Genomic DNA, 19,529 nt, shown 5'->3' with positions numbered 1-19,529 from the left:
ACCAGAAGTCGTATAGATGCCATATAATAAATGTAGAATATTCGGTGCAGCAAAGATTATCCCTGTAAGCACTTCAGCTGCAGACTGTATGTGAATTCTGAAGAACGTCCCCGTATCCACCTTCCTTAATTGCAGCAGTACGGATTACTGCCCACAGCGGCAGCTACATTGTGCATCCAATACAAGAATTCTGTATTACGTTATGTTTATGTATTATTATACGTAGATATACATCTGTATTGGGTTGACCTCCATCGCTGACCCCCAGCATTACCAAACTATTTCTGGAACCCCCACTCATCTTTGCTTGCTGGAGGCGATGAGGTGGCAGGAACTAATTTAGTCCTTTCATAACACCACATTAGGCTAATATAAACTTTATTTTTTTTTCATCTCCAAGCCCCCAGTTTCCCTCCAGCCGGTCTCATCCCACTGCTGCCACCAGGGACCCTCCGGTGCCAGCCCCCCCAGCCGCAGCTCGCTGAGGGAAGGCAGCAGGGGGCTGCCCTGAAGAGCGGGACCGCCCGGCCGCCATCACAGCCAACCCCCCGCCCCCTCAGCCCCTTCCCTCCCCGCCCACCACCAACGGCCCGCGGCGCACGCAGCCCGGGCGGGGCCACTACGCATGCTCAGAGCCGCCGGGAAGGGGAGGGGGCACAAGGCGGAGGGGAGGGCGCAGCCGGCGGCGCGCATGCGCGGGATGCGGCGCGGAGGTTTGAACTGCGGGCGGTTGGAGCGGGCGCCGGCGGCAGGTAATGGCGGCGGGGGGCTGTAGCCATGGCAACGGGGGGGCTGTAGCCATAGCAACGGGGCCCTGCGGCCTGCGCCCGCTTCTCCCCCAGCGGGCCCGGGCCCGGCCCGGCCTCCCGGGGTGCGGCGGGGGCCCGGGGGTGCTGGGCGGGGGGTGCTGCGGGAAGGCCCTGCGGCCTCTCAGGTTGTTGTGGGCTCTGGCGGCGTCCTGCTTCCTGCCCAGCCCCTCTGCCGGAACTGCTGCGCGAGGGGAAAGGCGTTGTGAGGGTGCTGAGGGGTCTGAGGGATCTGCATATGGCAGCTGGCGCCTCGTAGCTCAGGCCTCCTCCTGACCAGTGGCTCGGGATGCGAGCAGGGTGCCGGGGCACTTGGGGTGAAGCCACCGCCAGCAGCTTTCACTGCTTCAAAGCATCTCAGTTAGTGTCCGTCACCTCCCTGCATCTCTGGGAGCTGTGATTGCCTTGGTGGTGTCATTTGAACCGAGGCTACACAGCTCTCCTGGAGCTGGTAGATTTCATTTGTAAACATGAACGCCTTGTGTATATCTCGGAAGGTATCACGGTACTGTAGAAGAGATCTTGACATAGCTAGCCAGAAATTTGGTTTTGCTATACTAGTCTCAGAAGTTTATGACAAGCAAAGCTAAAGGAAAACAGGGAAGGTTCTAATGCCTTGAGTAAGTGAGAGCTGAAGAGGAGCATGAGTTGAAAATCCTTCTGTTTTCTTGTGACGGGAAAGCTGGGAAGCAAAAGCAATTGATCCAGCAGCTCAGGAGCATGCACGTGCACTCTGCAAAACCCAGGAACTTGTGGCAACATTTCACGTTTTGAGGGTAAAAGGTTGATTTCTCTAACACATAGAGAAAATGTCACTATTCATGATAGTATTTCAGCTAGGGCTAGGCAGTTTGACGGTACTGGTAACTCTTGTGCTTCACTTGGAAATTTACCAAAATATATATATTTTTTAAATCTTAGCTGCTAGGTAGAAATAAATTACACAGGAATCTAACCCTGTAAAATAGGAAGAAAAGTGTTTTTATGGTCCTGTAAAATCTCTGCATTACCCCACAGAAAATTGTGACCTGTTGACTGATTACATTGACATATACAGCACACGTAGTAGAACTGATAAAGAATAAAATAGACGGCAAAGAAAACTGTTGATTGCATACTGTTGGCTTTCTGGTTATGTTAATTTGGATCAAAATACTATGTAAAATTTTATCAGACAAATTTTATTTTGAAAGGAGTTGGTTTTAGTTCTTACTTTTGATTTTTTTTCTTCCCTTTGTTAACGTAAGAGAGAATTGGATTTCTCAATTCATAACACAACTGTATGTACAACTTCTGAACATATTGTCTGATCTTTTAGGGGCAGACAGCTCTAAATGACTTGCTGTGAAGTTACTCTGTTGCCTTATGCAGGATCCCTCTAAACTCTGTTTGTCAGAAAAATAATTTTTTTCTTTTGCAGGGGACTGTCTCTCTGATGTTCTTCATCAGTTGAAGGATGACCTATTTTCTTCCATCGTTGTAATGAGGGACTGGAACTCACGTGACAAATGAATGAAATTCTCCAGTCTCAGCTGGCAGTCTGAAAAAAATGCAGCGAAGACAGAGTTCTAAGCACTCAAAGCAGCCTCTCCGTGTTCATGATAGTAATCAAACTGATCTCTCTGCATGGCGAAAAGGAAGGAGTATTGATACTGAAAAAACTGTACAAAATCAGCAGTCTCCAAGTGACGACAGCGAGCACAACTCCCTTGAGCAAGCTTTGAGATTCTTTGAGAAAGGTAAGAGGACAGTTTTAAGGTTAACTACCTAGGTTTGAAAGGATCATCAATTTCTTTAAAATAACAATAAAAAATCAAATTTCACCTGGTGTTTTCTCTCTTCTAATATCTGAGCTCTGTGGTAACTCCTTAGTGTCTTGAAAGCTTGTCTTCTTTCTATTGCTATGTAAAGAACCCGACATGATGGACTATATATAGGAAAAGTTCAGAGAAGTTTAGAAGAGTTCAATATCAGTTCACAAGTTGTTTCATCACTGTTTGTCATCTATTTTTTTCCCCTAGTTCAAGACCGGGTTTCACTGAAAAAGAGTGAAGTTTTGCAGAAACATTTGTCTACTGTGGAAAGCATTGGCCTGCAAAGAGGGTTACCCCCTGAAGTATTTGATACGTTACTAACCGTGGCACTCAGTGGCAAACTTGGTAAAATGCTTACATACTGCTAGCATGTCTTCTGTGAACTTCTCCTTGCCCTCTAATCAAACCTGCTTGAGATAATGTGTTTATGGCAACTGTATTGTTAGGCAATTTAGCATAAAATTAATCTTTCTGGCATGCTCAGTGTAAACTGAGTTCATGCTAAAAATAACTTCAGTTCTTGTTACAGGTGAGTGATACTTGGGAAGAATATTGTGGCTTGTTACAAAGCTTTTTTGAAAAGCTTATTTCCTTTGTTCTTAATTGCAGATCTTTAAAGGCTTGAAGTGTGTCCTTAGCAACCATTATATCTTTTCCTTCTTGTAACTATTTGCATAGGTTTCTTCTTCCCAGGATCAAAATAATTGAACAAACCGTCATAGTTGTATTGTGAAACTTGATAAAATTAGTGTCATACTAGCAATCAGTTCATGCTGCTTTCTTTGAAATGGTGGCCACCACTTAAATTTTGAAACTAACGAAATATTCAATTAAAAAAAATTAAACCTTTCACTTCCTCTTAGATTAGAGGATCTTACAGGATTCTTTCCCCACTATGCAAGCAATATAGTTCTTTTCTTGGTTTAAATTTGTTGGCTTGTCTCCAAGACACTAATCTGCCAATATTTGGCTGACAATCACATGCTCTTTTGGTGAAGTAATTGGTTGTTAATATTACCACAAATTTGTGTTACTTTTGGTTGTCTTGCCAAGAATCTAAAGGCTATTTCAGTACTGGAAAAATACATATGCCATTTTCTTCAACCTGGAAAGAAATATTTCTCATATTTTTTAGAGGCATAGATAAGTCCCTACTGGTTTCTTGTGCGCTGTTCCTGTAAGCAATAAAGCTCTGAATAATCTTGTCCAGAGGGAATTTTAACCTGAACTGCAAAACCGTGTCAAAGAACCTGGTTTGTGAGCAGCATCCAATTTTAAAATGTTTGTTTTCCAGCTGATACAGTGAATACTCGTTTACTGAAGAGCCTAGTTCCAGCCTCAGTAATACCAGAAACTTCTGTTGTTTCATCTGTATCTTGGCTCTGCGTCAGCAAATGCACAGGCAACGTCCAGGTAACTTCATAAATGTTGGCAGTAGTTACTGCTTCGGCACGGGAATGATGAGGACAGGTTATGTGGAGGAAGCAGAAAACCTGGGGTTTTGACGTATGAGGTTCTTGCTTAAGCTGCTGCTTTTTAGAAAGACTGGCAGAGACACCTGTACATGACAAGGCAGTGGAAGCTGAGGAACACCTCAGGATTGTGAGTGGGAGTTTGCACAGTTACAGAACAGGCAGGTTCTCTGGTGGAGAAACCTCTCCTAAGGAATTCATTTCTGTGAATTACTTGAGCTGTGTGAGGCATTATTCACCCACCTCAGCTAGGTTATCACCTAAGTTCTGTGTGCCTTGGCCATGGCATCATGATTTAAGATTAGTGAAATGGTCTTTTTGGTCTTCATGTAGATGACTGAAAAGTTTACATCATATTTTGGGGTTAGCGTGTGTTTGGAACAGAGCTGCTTTTTCTCTTACGGCATGGAAGTTGGAGCTCTTCTCAAGCTTATCTTGTAGCTATGTGGTTGCCTTTGAGTGTCCTTTAACGATGATGTCTCTTAAGCTGGCTAGTGACTGCTCTGTCTTGGTTTTGTCTGTTACTTGATGTAAGATGACTTTTTTTCTGTCTGCAGCTGCTTTTTCTAAGATGGCTGATCACAATGTTTGACTTCATTGATCGCAAGGAACAACTTCATGCCCTTTATGGCTTCTTCTTTTCCTTCCTTCATGATGACAAGTTGGTAAGGAGAGGTGAAGAATATACAGAATTCACAAAATAAGCCTAAATGTTCATTAGTAGTGTGTGTATTAATGCTAAAATTAGTCTGAGATAGCTGTATATTAGAGACGATTTTATGATGGAATTATTTTCCTTTTTTCTTTTTGTGTTCTAAGATTGCTGGATAATTCAGATTCGGAAATGAGGAAGTACTGTTGGATTATTTTAGTTTGAGTACTGTGATCTGTTTGTTTAAACGTGTTTCCAGGCATTGACACACTGTAACATCTGAACAGGTAGACAGTATTTTTCATGTAAATTCCTAAGAGATGCTGTGACACTGCAGTGCCTGGAATTACCTTTGATGTGACATGTCAGCAGGTGTAGTCCTCTGCCCCTGAGAAGAAACTGACTTGCATACCTTGGGCAAAAAGAAAACACCTTTAGGAGCAATGTTTATTGAATGATTAAAAACTCAAAATCCTGTTCTACTTAATTCCTTTAAAATGTAGCTTAAAAGAGAGCAAACATTCGGGAGTTTTGTGCTATATGATATCTGTAAAATCTGGGCGCTGGAATGTTGAAATGGTTAGATTCAATTCAGATTAAGATCCGCTTGGCAGTCATGTTCGATAGGTATGAAATTGTTGATATTCTTTCAGTTCAGAATATTTTGTAGTTAAGACACAAACTCCCAAAGGTCTGAGCTATGTTTCCTGCAAAGTTTTGGATGGTTTAACATTAGTTATAATCTTTTTCCATAAAACTGGATTTAAGTTCTATAGTGTATTCAGGCATGATGGGCCAATTGGAAAATGCAGCTGAACCCAATTTAAGACCCTTGCAGCCTCATCTGTACTTAGAAGCTCTAATAAAGTATTTTGATTCAAGGGTATCTTTGCTTTGGAAAATGTTATTGCCCTTTCACTGCCGATCTCTGAAATATCTAGATCACGTTTCCCAAAACAAGACCAAAGCTCATCGAATAGCTTTATTACTATAAGGACAGCTTGTAATGTAGATAATATATCTAATTAAAATTGATGTAAGTGACATGTGAAAACAGGCTGCTTGCTACGAGAAGTACGGTATGCTCTGCCCCAGTGGGGATGCCATGATGACTTGAGGCAGCCAACTGAACGAAGCAACATCAGCTTGTGAAGCCTTTCTGGGAGGGTGTCGCTTTTGGTGTATCGTAGTTAGCAGTCTGCATCGGCAGGGTAGCTCACTGCTGCTTTTTCTTTGTAGTGCCCGTATGTCTGCCACCTGCTCTACCTGCTGACCAGGAAAGAAAATGGTAGGTCTATCCAATTGTATGAGTTAAAATAGCCTTTTGATTCTTCTGTTGCGTGGTGCTGCCATTTCTTCCAAGGAAGCTGATACAATGACTAGGCAATACGGTGCTTTTAAGGCGAGGAAGCCTAGGTGGCAGTTCAGTCGGATTTGTGTAATAAGCTCTGAATCAGAAACCCGTATTAGCACAGAAATAAGACTAATTGTTTCTGCTTGTTTTGTCATGACTTCCTACGATAAGTGATATTTCATTTTCTCTTGAATGTTAAGTAACGTGTTTTTTAAACTCATGATGTTCTTAACTGTTTTTCCAGTCAAGCCTTTTCGAGTCAGGAGACTGCTTGACCTCCAAGCAAAAACGGCAAGTTCATTTCTAATTTTGTAGAGTTTGAACAGTGGTTAATGTTGCAGCTTGCAAGTGTTCTTACAAGATGGAGGAGAGGCTAGCAGCTCAGGATGGGGTTAGACTTGGAAATGTAGGTTGTAGTCTTCGTAACATCTGAGCTGGTATATCTTGCATGTGCATCTTGAATTCTCATGTGTCAATTTGTGAGCACATGCAATGACATGAAAAAAAAACACCTTTGTGTTTTATAGATAGATATGGTGAAATCTCTGAAGTGAAGAGCAGCTTCTTTTAATTTTTCTATTACTTTCTTTAATTTTACTCTTCCTTTTTCAAGCAGTATTGAAAATAACTGGGAAATAAAAAAAATTGTATAGAATCCTGCTGCCTTTTCTGTAAGGAAAAAAATATAATCACTAGTAGTAAGTTCTAAGTTGCTAGAGAAATATAGATGGAGCTATGTAGTTAGAGTAACACATTTTTTGGAGCATTTAGTCAGCGGAGAACTGTATTTTTAATGGTTTTGATTGTTAAATTTCTTTTTATTAGAGTTATGATTGCAGAAAGTTCTTTCTTCAAACCCCTCCCTGTGCTGTTCTTGACAATTTCTCTTTTGCTCGTTGTGCATCTCTGGTTACTTACTGACATGTACTTCTGAAAGCTTTTAGTAATCCCTTTCTTTTCCTTTATGAATATAGTCTTCAATATTTATATTAAAAACATACCATACATGTTGTTACTTGTTCTGTTGTTTGACAGGGAATGCAGCCTCATTTGCAGGCTCTGCTATCACTTTACAAGCTCTTCTGTCCTGAGCTCGTGTCCATAACCCTTCCTGGGAAGACAAAGGTAAGGAGTTAGATTTAATCTACTTGGAACTGTTATTTATGACAGTATTTGTGATGAGCTTTCTGTTTAAACAATAGCATGATTAAGTGGTGAAGATGAATTCTACTGCCTCTTTTCACTGAGTAAAATCAGGTTTAGATGAGGATTCCTTGCCTTGCATTTTTTTCTCTTCATCACTCTGAGATGATTTGGAATGGAACGATCTTCCTTTATCCTTATGAGGATTACCTATATCCTCCTGTTGATGTGCTTGCTGGTTTTAACTGTTTTCACACACATCACTGATATTTACTGGAATAGAAACTGGTCTTTCTGTCACTTTATCCTGGTTTGGCTTCTTGCGTACATGCCTGATTTATGTTTACAGACTTACTTCAGGAATTCAGAGGCTCCATGGAAAGCGGCAATCAACACTGTAAGGCGAAGAAACCAGGCAAATTCTCCAGTGTCCCAAGCACTGTGTTTAGGCACAACTCAACCTCAATCACGAAAAAGAGTAGGTTATGGGCCTCAAGGCTCTAGAATCATAAAATCATGTAGGTTGGAAAAGACCTCTAAGATCATCAAGTCTAACCATTAACTAGTGCTGCCAAGTTCTACCACTAAACCATGTCCCTCAGCACCGCCGTATTTGCATGTCTTTTAAATACCTTCAGGGATGGTGAGTCAGCCACTTCCCTGGGCAGCCTGTTCCGATTCTTCATAACCCTTTCAGTGAATAAATGTTTTTCCAATATCCAACCTAAACCTTCCCTGGTGCCAGAAGGTGCCAAACAGCTATTTGCATGTTGATTAACGGCAAGTAATGAGAGCTGGGCTTTACTTCAGCACTGGGAAGGATGGGATAGCTCTATGGAAACAGCGTTCCCATTGTAATGAAAGCCTAGATGCCTTTTTTGTTCAAAGTGGAGTCTTTATGGGAATGTTGGTCACAAGTGTACTTGTTTGCACTGGAAACTGAGTCACTGCTGTTCGTTTGTGTTTCTTTTCTACAGAAATGGAATACCCAGTTGATTGTACCTGTAAGCAGTGCCAACGCACAAAATTTAGTAGGGAACAGGGAAAAGAACTGTGTTGATCTGTACAGTACAAATGCATCTTTTCCAGTGGAGCAGCTGCAGACCTTTACCCAGCTCCTAGAAAATATCCATTGTTTAGAGGTGAGTGGCAGGAAGGTCTCAGCAAGCTCGCTGAAGGATTTGGAGAGATCAAATGATTTTTGTCTACACCCTGTTTATATGTGAATAGCACGTGGGTTACCTAATTCTGACAAAGCGTCTAGTCCTACCTGAGGGCGATGAGTGTGAGTCCTGGAGATGTTCTCATTACCAGTAAAAGGGTTGGACAATTCTGATAGCATGAGGTTCTCTAGCACTTTTTAGACTTAAACACAGAATAACTGTTTTTCTTTTTTTTTTTTTCTTGCAGTTTCCTTCCCAGATGGGTTCAGTGTTAGCAAACCCGTTATTGCTTCACTACATGAATTGCATCAAAGATGAATCTATTTACCTGAGGCTCTACTATTGGATGGGACAGACTCTTCAGGAAGGTAGGAACTTAACATAACCACCATAGCATGGTATGGAGGTGAAGACTGAACTTTTCACCATTCAGTAATGGCACTTTATTATTTAGATTTATAGTGGTAATCATATAGCATTAAAAGAAATACTGGAGAAGAGTTGAATTTTGCTTCTAATTGTGCTTATTCTTGCTGTACTTGTGTTCAAATGTTCAGTCTTCTCTCCTGTTTAGGGTGTACCTGGTGTGTGGTTGAGAATAACCAATATGAACAAGAATTCAAGGACTTCCTGGAAATTATCTACAAGGCAGAGTGTTTCTTGCAGGTGAGTGCCTATTTTGTGGAAACCAAAGATTTCATGAATTCTTCCTGTAAAGTGCATTTGGGACTTACATGTTTCCTGTAGTATCTCTTAAAAATTGCGGTGTCTCAAATGGAATAATAAAAGAATAATAAAAATACATTTTTCAGTAGTGAGTCAATATTCTGGACATGGCCCTGGTTTCTGCAGGAATGAAAATTTGAGTGTCCTGGAGAATTGCATGTCAGGAAGCAGGTGTAAGCCTCTTCCTTTTCCAGGGTGAATTGAGCATGGCAAAGTTCAGGCACGTGAGATGAATTTTTGAATGTTCACCTTCTGCTCTACAGGAAGGATTTTCTTCTTGTGAGGAGTTCCTGTGTAGGAGCCTTCCTCTCTGGGATGGCTTCTGCTGCCGATCACAAATCCTCAGAATCGTGAGTTGGATCCCCCTCAGCAGCTTCTCTGGTATGGGTTGCAGATTCTTTGGGTAAAGTTGGGCAGTGTCTGGTCTTGGGGGAAATAATTTGTGCTCAGATATCATGCTGCTTTCTTGTTTATTTCAGAAATGAAATCACATATCTGTGATCCCCTGGCACAGCTCTTTTTCACATCCTCACTTTATTTTAAGGTAATTTAAGTGAGTACAGCAGCTGTTTACTTCTAGTTGGTACTGTTATTTGCACTTGTAAGATACAACAATCTGAGGGGTTGTACAGGGGACTTCTTTTGGGGGAGTCTGTGCTGAAGTGAAGGTAAGATACGAATTTATGATGTAACTTCTTGGGGAATTTGAGTGCCTTCAAGATATTTTCTTTTTTGACTGAAATTAAGCAGAGGCACTGGATTTAAAAAGAACTATGTAATAGTACACAAGACAATAGTTGTTTTTTATTGCAATTTTAAGTCACTATTTGAAGCTTGCATTCTCTATCAAAAAATATGTAATGTATACATTTGGTCTAAGGGGATAATGCAATTATCTAACTGTTCTTTGTGGTCCTCTTCATATGTTTCCTTGTATGCTTCAATTCTCATGGCATTTTTTGTTTAGTATCATTCACTTACGTAAATCGTCAACAACCTGTTTTCTTTTTGACTTTTACAGTGCAGTGTTCTTGAGTGTTTGAAAGAGCTGTTGCAGAACTGGCTAAACTGGCATGTGGTTTGGCTGGATTCAGGGTCTGACAATCAATTCCGTTCTCTGTAAGTTTGTCCAAAATTGAATGTAATATGGTGTTTTGTACACTGTTCACAAGTGTATTTAGATACGCCTGTTTACCTACCATGAAGACCAGTCAGTAATGCCGTAATGTTTCTGCTATATTGCAAGCTACCTTGTCAATCCTGCTCTTCACTCTTGATCTAAAAATATTTCTATTGACACTGAAAAGTCCAAAGTCAAGATTCTTGTAACACTGACAGCTGGGTCCTGTTTGTAATAATGTTGGTAACAATGTATTACTGGATATATTCAAGACCAAATGCATGTTGCTGAATGCTTGAGGGTGGTGGGGCAGAAGGATAACTTCTAGTTTCTTTTTTACCATGTTTCCTCTTTAGCATTTTTGAAGAGGTGTGTGCACTAATGTTGTGTCTGTCTGTTACTGCAGGAATACCACCCTTTCTGGACTAGTGAATGGGATGGCTGAACTAATCCACTTTGTTGGATGGATCTCTACTGTTGCATTGCGTTTAGAAAGCAATTGCACCTTCTTGTTGTACTTCATCCTGGACTTCTATGAAATCGTACGTATTCCATTTGTTTTGGCTTTCAAAATCCCATTTCCGTGAGGTCGACTGCATTTTTTTCAGCTATAGTATGGAATCACCTTGTTATAGTTTACAGAACTTTGTGATTAAATGCCAGAATGTTCCAAATATCTGCTAGATCTACAAGTGATAGCCACTGCTGTTGCATCCCTAGGCAGAAATAAATATGTTACCAGTGAGTGCTTGCTCTTAATCAAGTCAGAGTTGCATTGCGCATGGAGAAGTAAAAATATGGCATAACATAACAGATGATGCTTTTTTAATACTAATTATAGAAAAGAATGCTTAGTTCAATTTCAGACAATGTATCCTGACTTGTTCCCTGTCCCTTTAAAAAAATCAGTATTTTTTTCCCCAGTTTATCCTATAGATAAAGCACTGTCAAATAGGCATAAGCCTACTCTCTAGTTTCCCTAAATCAACTCTGTAGATGTGTTTACTGCACTGTGAACTCTAGCCATGCTGCTCCTACAATTTGGATGAAATTATGAAGCGTTAACAAAGCAGTGATAGTGCTGGGAACTACTTGTAACTAAAATGTCCATTAAAAATGCACAAAACTAACAGGCAACAACATTTGCATAAGATAGTGTGTTTAAAATAAGTAAATGATCATTTTATGGGAATATACCAAGAATCATCTACCCTTAGGTTATTGGTGTTCTAGCACACAACTAAGATGTTTTTATTTACACTTTGCTTATGTATTCAGAACTCTTCTATTGTACAGAGATTTCTAAAACCATGCAGCTGAGATATGAAGTAAAGAGTCTAAATGTCTGAAAATACCAGTAACTCAATTACATACAGATATCTACCTATACCTTATGTGGTATTTGCTGTACCAAGGACAAGAGGAAATGTGAAGGCCTCACAAATAATTTTTGGTGAAACATTTGTTATGATATTGGAGCAGAGGAACCTTAAAACAATTGTGCCTAATTGAATAAAATTTAAGTAGTATCTGTTTTCTGGCTGTTGGGCTGTCACAGCTTAATTGCCTATGATCTGAGTTGTAGTTACAAGATAGGCATCTTAGCACACTAATCTTCTGAGAACAATGCATATCTTCCTGAAGAGAAGTGTAACAGCCTATGCTTGGGAATATTAATGTGGCTAAGCAATAGAGGACAGTAATGTGCAAAGTTACAGCAATCTTGCTTTCTATTATTTATCCATACTTTAAGACTGTCATTTTAGCTGAAGATCTTATTAAATCTGCAGAAATTTTAAAATGCCTTTTTTACTTGAAGCTCAACCTTAAATTCTAAATTAGCCTGATAATAAAGTTGTGTTTTATGTCCATATCATCTTTTCTTAGAGCAAAGCTTTATCATGTGGTCATGAAATTCCAGCAAGGTCAAAAAGAAAGAATGAATTTCCCAATTGGCTTGCTATTATCAGCAAACTTAGGATAGGAACAAGGTCTGATCAAGTGTAAGCTGAGCTGCATACTTAGGAATAATCCAAAAAAAAAAAAAAATCAGAGTTCACAAAAAAAAAAAAAGGGCAGGATCTGGATAAATTTGACCCAAAAAGTAAGCAAGTAGCAACATAATGGTATACCCATAACTGTTGAAATATACTGGGATGTGAGCTGATGAATGTCTTGTACTGAGAAGGAAACAAATAGAATTGCTTCACCCTGGTCTTAGCTCCTAGATGAAGTTGATAGAACTGGCTGGAATGTAGTATCACACTCTTTTGCTCTTAAGTGTTTGGGGGTTTGTGAATAGCAGTAATAATATTCCTAGATTTGCTTCGTTTTTGCAGGTGTGTGACATGTATCTGAAGTACAATCTGCCTCTGTTGATAATGCCTCCTGCTGGAGTTTTCTACCCAGCCTTGCTTAGCATGGATTCTGTCAGCTTGAATCAGCTCTGCTACATTATGTACAGGTACTACAAATGGTGTGGGTTGTAGGGAATCCTCTCGTCTTCTGTTTTGATCTTTTGGAAATGAAATTACTTTGTAAAACCTGAATTTGAGATCTATGCTTTCTCTTACTGTATAAGGCAAAGGTGAAATGTTCCAGCTGTGCCAAGTGTTCTTGATACAGTATTTTATAGCTGTAGTTCATATTCTTTTTTCCACTCTGTTATTCCAAATGGCAAGATTCTGACCTCTTTCCTTTTGTTATTTCCATATCTTTGGTAGGTGAATGAAGGAGTTTGCATATTTTGAGAGAATTTAAGTCACCTAGCAACAAAGAGCTGGAATCTTTCGTAGTTAACCATTAAACTTCTCAGTCTTGTGCTCTGACCACCAGACTTAAGCTTTTCCTTGCAAATTCTGTAATGTGCTGAGTAGGAAGCACTTCTGCCACCCCCCAACCCTGTGGGAATTTGGGACTGCCTTGTGCTGCCTGCAGGTCCAAAGACAGCACTGGTTAGCTCTCAGCAGGATCCACCAACATGTCTGCTGTTCTTGGCCTTGTTAGTTCCAGTGGCTGCATCTGAGAAGAAGAGTAGCCAATTGCTGACAGCTGGCGTAGGGCTCTCCATGTGGCTCTCCTCTAAGGAGTCTGCAGGGTAATTAACATGACAAGATGGTCCCTGGGAAATGAGAGGAGCTAGTGCTTATTATATGGAACGACTGTCAAGTTGCGTTACTTCCAGTGACTTCCGTTTCTCTGCTTAGTGAATGAAAGTCTCCCTTCTTAAAGATATATGGCACTTTTCTGCTGATTTCAACCCTGTATGCTAATTCTTGCATATACCCTTTATGAAGGTTACTGTACCAGGTAAGCTGGTCATGTGCTTTTCCAAGACATGAATCTTATCAGATTCATCCACCCTTCCCCAGCAAAAACATGTCAAGTGATTAAGTCCCCTTGAATTCATTTTCCTGCCTTTCTTTTTAAAAGTAGAGGAAAGTTTGATGGTCTCTCTTGTTGAGAAGAAAAGTTTTCATAATATCCTGTGTAAACATTCTTCCAGTGTTTGTCAGCACTGGTAGGTCGTAAAATTTTCAGACGTCTAACTTTCTCTTTTGTTTGTTTTTTGAGGTATCGAGCCAACTTGGTAGCTGCAAAAGAAAATGAGCTGAATAAAAAGGTATCTGCTGTGTGCTAGAATGGGCCTTAGTAAGGAACTGGGTTGAATGGAGGGAAGGTGTTTTGATAGCACTCTTAAGGACTGGAAAGAACACAACGGCTTCGAAGATGCTATTTATTGATTTTTATTTTCTTGTCCCTCAGAAAACGCAGCAATTCAAATTCAGTAGCCAGACATACCAAGAATACAACCAGTACATAATAGCTATGGTGGGTTGTCTGTGGACATCCAGTGCGTTCCAGAAGGATGATCATCCTCAGGGTGTTCGTCTGGATGATGAATTGCTGAAGAAAACTGGAGTGCAGGAATTCAAAAACAGCTTTAACATTGTCTTCCACCCAGCTATGATGGGCTATGCTGTCCTCTTCCTGCAGCAGGTAATGGTGTAGGCTAATACCCGGGCCTTTGGCAGCACCAGATGTTCTGTATTGACAGTTTCTCTAGGGAAGTGTCTCTCAGTGAGTAAAGTCTACTCAGTGTCTGAGTAAAGCAGTTCTAGATGTGAATTTGTGCTTATTATTTTGAGGATAGAACTAAAATAGTCGATTTTCTCATTATTTAGCTAATTCAGTAAAAGCTTCCAATAGTCCGTTCTGCCTTACAGAATACAGCGCATGACCTAAACTTTTAAACTTCTGCACAGGAAGAAATGCATAGTTAAGTTGTATTCAGGTGCCCATAGCAGAACTTTTAGCAGAATACATTTTGAGAATTACTTATTAAAAAGAAATACAAGTAGCTATTTCAAGTACAGAAGTAGGATAACAGGGTGTATTGTATTGTCCAATGAGTTCTGCTAGTAGTTGAATTCCAAGTGCTCTGGTGTTTGGTGCAGCTACTGAACAGTGGAGGGAGCAGCTTACCAGAATTGTTACTGTTCAAGATGTGCATACTGCTCTGAGAAAATTAGCTTTTGTAGGCTATCCAAGAGGTGCACAAAGCTGCCATTTTGTTACAAGGATTGCTGGCAGACAGCAAGGATGCTCTTGGAATGAAACCTAGGAAATCTGATGTGAAAGGTGAAAGAATGCTGGTTAGGAACGCTTACAAATCTGCCTTGGCTTATGTGCTTAGTGTCTCGAATCTAGGTACTTTGTAACTGCTTACTTAAACTCAAGTTTTGCCTTTGCCAGAAGAAACTATTTTATTTTTGTTAAATACAACGTTTCTTTGGTCCTTCTGCTGTTAGGGCAGAATTAGTTTTTCACATCTTTTGTCTAGGTCCTTTTTGTTCTGATGCTTCCTGATAGCTTCCTGATACTGCCTTGTAGCTTTTGTAAGTTTCAAAAAAAGCCTGGAGATTTCTTGCATTCTTCCCACTGCAGCACCAAGAAAGAGATTTTGCTTAATAGCTACCACTGATGTATATTAAGACAAGAGAAAATATTTACCTGCAGTTCCATCTTCTCTTGAACGCTTCATTGCTGAGCGCCAGAGGGCACTGCTCTGCAGCACACTATGAGAACATGAGCAGTAAACTAAATGTCAGTATGTTCTCTGGTCGTGCTCTGTCTCATTGTTGGGAATTATCTGTCTAATGTTTTGAAGAGATGGCTTTTACTCTGTGGAGATACAGTTGCTAAGGGTATCTATACATATTCTCTGTTGCTATCCAGTAATGTTGCAGCACAGGGCAAGGCTGTCTCCCCCTTGTCTTGCCATTTGTTTTTTGGCCAAGTATAATGCTGGAAGCTCGTTCTGAAATATGATTAAATATCTTTGAATTTCTTTGCGAAAACCTACAATTCCTGGTTTAGGAGGGAACTAAGCAGAGGCTCAGTACTCGATGTACTTTTTTTTTTTTATCTGACTTGACGTTGTTTTTATTTCCTCTCATTAAGGCCTGTCCAGATGATAACACCTTCAACTTCAGTTTAATTAAGGTAAGATTTCTTGTTTCAGTGAAAACAGGCAATTTTTGGTAGACAAGAGCAGAATGAGGTGGTAGTATTCACCCATAAAAATTTTGAAAATTCCAGCTCTACTTAGGTTCTGTCTTTCAACAGGGCCAAACATGAGCACATCAACATTTGAGAAAGTATGTATGTAGCCAACTGTGGTTAGTGATCTGAGATTTTTTATATATTTCCTCCAGGAGTCAGTGCAGTATCAGGACAAGTCTGTTTTCTGTGCAGACTACAGAAAAAAAAAGTTTTGGTGTACTCAAAGCAGAATTCCTATTATCAATGAATTTAATATTAAATTTCTGAGGTGAATGTGTAGCTTTTTTTACAGCTTTGAACAGGGGTCCTCCCCTGAGCAATTGCTGTGGCATTTTATTCCCTTTCCTGTATCAAAGTGTACATGAAGCCTGATATGGAAGAATCACTCAGTGTTGGAAGGAAGACTTCAATATCCATGTTCATTTGATCTTTGATGTCTTTGTTGATCCAACAGACTTTGTTCTCTTAGAATTAGGATTTATGAATCTCTTCAGTACTAAAAAAGATCACGATTTGTCATATTTATCATGATTTGTCAAGCTAAGAACATGTAATACATAAGTGAAAAGTTTGGGTGTCTGGGTACAGAACGGTGGGACCCCTGTATACCTGTGGGTATGTGTGGACTAGGATGGTTGTTGTCAAAATGTGGCAGGTGATATTTGGAGACCTTTTCAGATTGGTTCAAGAAAGACAAAGCTATGCCTTGCACATCTGATTGTTCCTTCTTTTTGCAGGGAAAGAAGTGGAACTGGTATCTGGAGTATCTCTATGCACAAGGTTTAAAAGGCCTGAAGCTCTTTGTTGAAAGCAGCATCAATCGTGTTTCCCAGGCCTCTCAAAATAAAGCAGGGAATGTGGAAATGTAACTCTGGGACTCATTGGAGCCTTTTTATCTTCTGGAACAGGAAAGCAGATTATAATGGACTGTGTCACTAATCCTTCCTCAGTGGAAAGAAACAGAGCAATTACCCTTGCCTGCATTTTCTTACTGGCATCTGTGTTAGGAAAGTGAAGATACAGAAGGAATGCTTAGGCTGGCTTGGTTCACTAACATTGATCGCTATGTCTCCCTGCTGACCTTCTTTGGTCTGAGGCTGCTGAGCTCATATGCTATGTAACATCCCTGGTTTTCTTTGTTGGAATATCTGCTTTGATTGAGGAACAAACGTTCTGCATTTTAAACTGCACGAAGCACTGCTCCTTCAAATACCTAGCGTTGATCCGTGACCTCCTTTGCCTTCCTTGACAGCAAGAGAAAGAGTTTAATCCGCCTTTCAGGGATACCGTATGTATACTGGGCTGAAGGACTACAAGCTTCGCCATTCCCTGTTGTACCATATACGTACTGGCTCTTAACAGGGTGGCCAAACTGATCTTCCTGAAGTTCATTTTCATTATTAAGGTTCCAGAAGAGACATTCTTGATAACTTTGCTTATAATTCTGTTTTAATTTAGCTGGAAAACTTTGTGCTCAGTTCATGGTTTATGATAATTTGAGCATCTGAACAGTGTTGCCACCTGTTCCCTATTTTCTATTAATAAGTTCATATGTGGCTTGCCTTTTTGTTTTTAGCTCTGTACATGTTGTATATTACATGTGTACATATGTATAATTTATATTCTGTAAAAAATTTTCCAACGTGTCATTTTGAAGGAACTGCTAAAAAGTGTATCTTCTGTCACTTTGTTTTAACACTGAGTAAAAGTGGGGAGAAGCTGAACACGGGTCTTCAACAGTTGAGTGAACGTTGTCTCTCAGCTGTGAAATGAAGTTGTAAATGCTCAACAGGTGGGACAATATACTGAATTTTGCATTGTGAATTTGTACTTTGATCCAGTAAAGGAATTACATCAGTCCTGAGTGACTCCAGAGCCACTAAGGATGTGTGTTGGTTTCTTCATTGTCTCAAAATCAGACTGCTTCTAGGTTTTGTAGCCTATTGATTTTTTTTAAGTTCAACTAGGTGATCTGATTTATATACGTGTGTGTGTGCATATATTTTTTTCTCCAGAGAATAAGAAAATCTTTTACTGAGGACTGTGAAAGAAAGAGACTTGCAAAGAGATCTCCTCAGAATCAAGTATTGCCCTTTCTCATCTGGCTGCACTATTCCAGCTCGTGTAAGTGCTGCTTGCTTAGTTTTCTGTCAAGAGAAACGTATTTTCAGAAATCCTGATTACTTTCTCATGATAGTGGAAACTCAACGGTTTGCAAACTCTTCCAAGTCAGTATGTTTCAAGAGGCGGTGCTAACGTAACTAGTTACCTCCATTAGAAGCTGTGACTGTAGTTTTGGACCAGCTCAGCTTGGTGGTTTGTGCTTCTCCCAACACTCACCTCCTAACACCACTGTCTGGCAGTCCCTAGCGTAGTGTCACTTGTTAGTTATACTCCTGGAGGGTTTTATGTTCCTGTTTCAGCTAAGGATTAAAGGAGGAGAGCTACAGTCCTTAGCTGAGTAAAAGAGGAGAGTTAGCAGTCCTTGGCTGTTTTTTTTATAATTTTCTATGTTAGAGTCTTCTTTTCAGAAAGGTATTAGAAGTGTCAGCACTTATGCTGGGAGGCCTGTGTGCTACACTTCTTAGAGACAGCTCCATCCCTTGCCTTTGTCCTTCATGGAAGCCTGGTCAACATCTGAAGATAATTGTATTTTTGCATTGTTAACTGGGATACCATTTAGGAATAGGACTGGAGGGCTTGAGAGCCCTGGGAAAAATTGGGAGACAGTTCTAAGTCAGTGTATGGCAGGCTGATTCAGTGAGGAAGGGAACAAATAGAACATCTCCAAGTAGCACTTAGATCTAGCCAAGAAGAAAGACTACTTGTTACCTGGGTGCTCTCAGGAGTTTGTGGAAGGAGCAGAGCTCTGTAGTGTTCCGGTGAGACTGGAAGGTGCCAGAGGCTTCATTTCCTTTGTGAAAGGTGCCTAGGTTCTTAAGAATGTGTGATGCATGTAAATGTATTTAAAGATGCTTATAGCAGAATGCTACATGATATGCTGAATGTTGTATAGTTATTGGTCCCTGAGATCAGTTTTTCCTTGGGCTTGGTGTTTGCTTCAGAAATGACAAAATCATGTTAGGAAAGACTATTGTTGCATGACCATTTTTTTTATTTGAGTCTAAACAGTGTACAATTTTGTTATTCGAGTACACAGGATGGACATTTAGAGGTGCAGAAGAAAGTAACAGGGCAAATAACTTTCCTTTAATGGCAGCTTTGTCAGTAAAGACACAGTAAAGACAGCTGTTTAAAATCCTTTCCATGTAGCAGTGATAGGCCTAGTGCTACTGGCATTTGAGATGACTTAGCGTCTCAATGCCTTGGTCATTCTTTTCTTTCACATCTGGACTTTTCTTTTCTAGACATCTGATATTTTGTCTGCTAACATTCCACTTGCATAGAAGAATGGGCCTTTTAGGGAGAAAAGTGCTGCTTTATTTCTTTTTTTCCCCACTCTTTCTTTACTGTCTATCTACCAAGGTAAATTTTGCAGACAATTTTCTGTTACAAGCATATACTCAAAGTCTTGGCTGACCATAGCATCTGCTGTGAGGACTACAATGGAGAGAGCCAAGCCCTATCAATTTCCTGGTAAGTGACAAAAGAAATCGAAGATTTGTCTCTAGTGCCTTTTTCTGCCTGTTGTAAGGTGCGTGTTGTATGTATGCACCGTGAAAGAATACTAGCAACAACCATCTTGTGGTACTG

General features: G+C 40.2%; 1 protein-coding gene across 2 annotated transcripts; it reads left to right on the top strand.

Moving 5' to 3' along the window:
* The first annotated feature begins 653 nt into the window (after positions 1-653).
* Positions 654-17,694, top strand: CENPI (centromere protein I). Of its 2 annotated transcripts, XM_035541909.2 has the most exons (21): positions 654-752; positions 2,227-2,545; positions 2,828-2,965; positions 3,915-4,033; positions 4,650-4,757; positions 5,984-6,032; positions 6,343-6,389; positions 7,134-7,223; positions 7,591-7,719; positions 8,219-8,383; positions 8,652-8,772; positions 8,979-9,070; positions 9,394-9,511; positions 9,610-9,674; positions 10,152-10,249; positions 10,657-10,792; positions 12,590-12,714; positions 13,824-13,872; positions 14,016-14,249; positions 15,714-15,755; positions 16,553-17,694. In XM_035541909.2, the coding sequence occupies exons 2-21, from the start codon at positions 2,356-2,358 to the stop codon at positions 16,682-16,684; spliced, it is 2,247 nt and encodes a 748-aa protein (XP_035397802.1). In that variant the 5' UTR covers positions 654-752; positions 2,227-2,355; the 3' UTR covers positions 16,685-17,694. The 2 variants fall into 2 exon arrangements, with proteins under 2 accessions (XP_035397802.1, XP_035397803.1); XM_035541910.2 differs by lacking the exon at positions 2,828-2,965.
* Positions 17,695-19,529: the final 1,835 nt, after the last annotated feature.

The sequence above is a fragment of the Cygnus atratus genome, chromosome 13 (genome assembly GCF_013377495.2).
Source record: "Cygnus atratus isolate AKBS03 ecotype Queensland, Australia chromosome 13, CAtr_DNAZoo_HiC_assembly, whole genome shotgun sequence".
In the NCBI taxonomy this organism is placed as follows: Eukaryota; Metazoa; Chordata; class Aves; order Anseriformes; family Anatidae; genus Cygnus; species Cygnus atratus.
The sequence above is the reverse complement of the archived record's forward strand: the minus strand, read 5'-3'. Positions and strand labels throughout refer to the sequence as shown.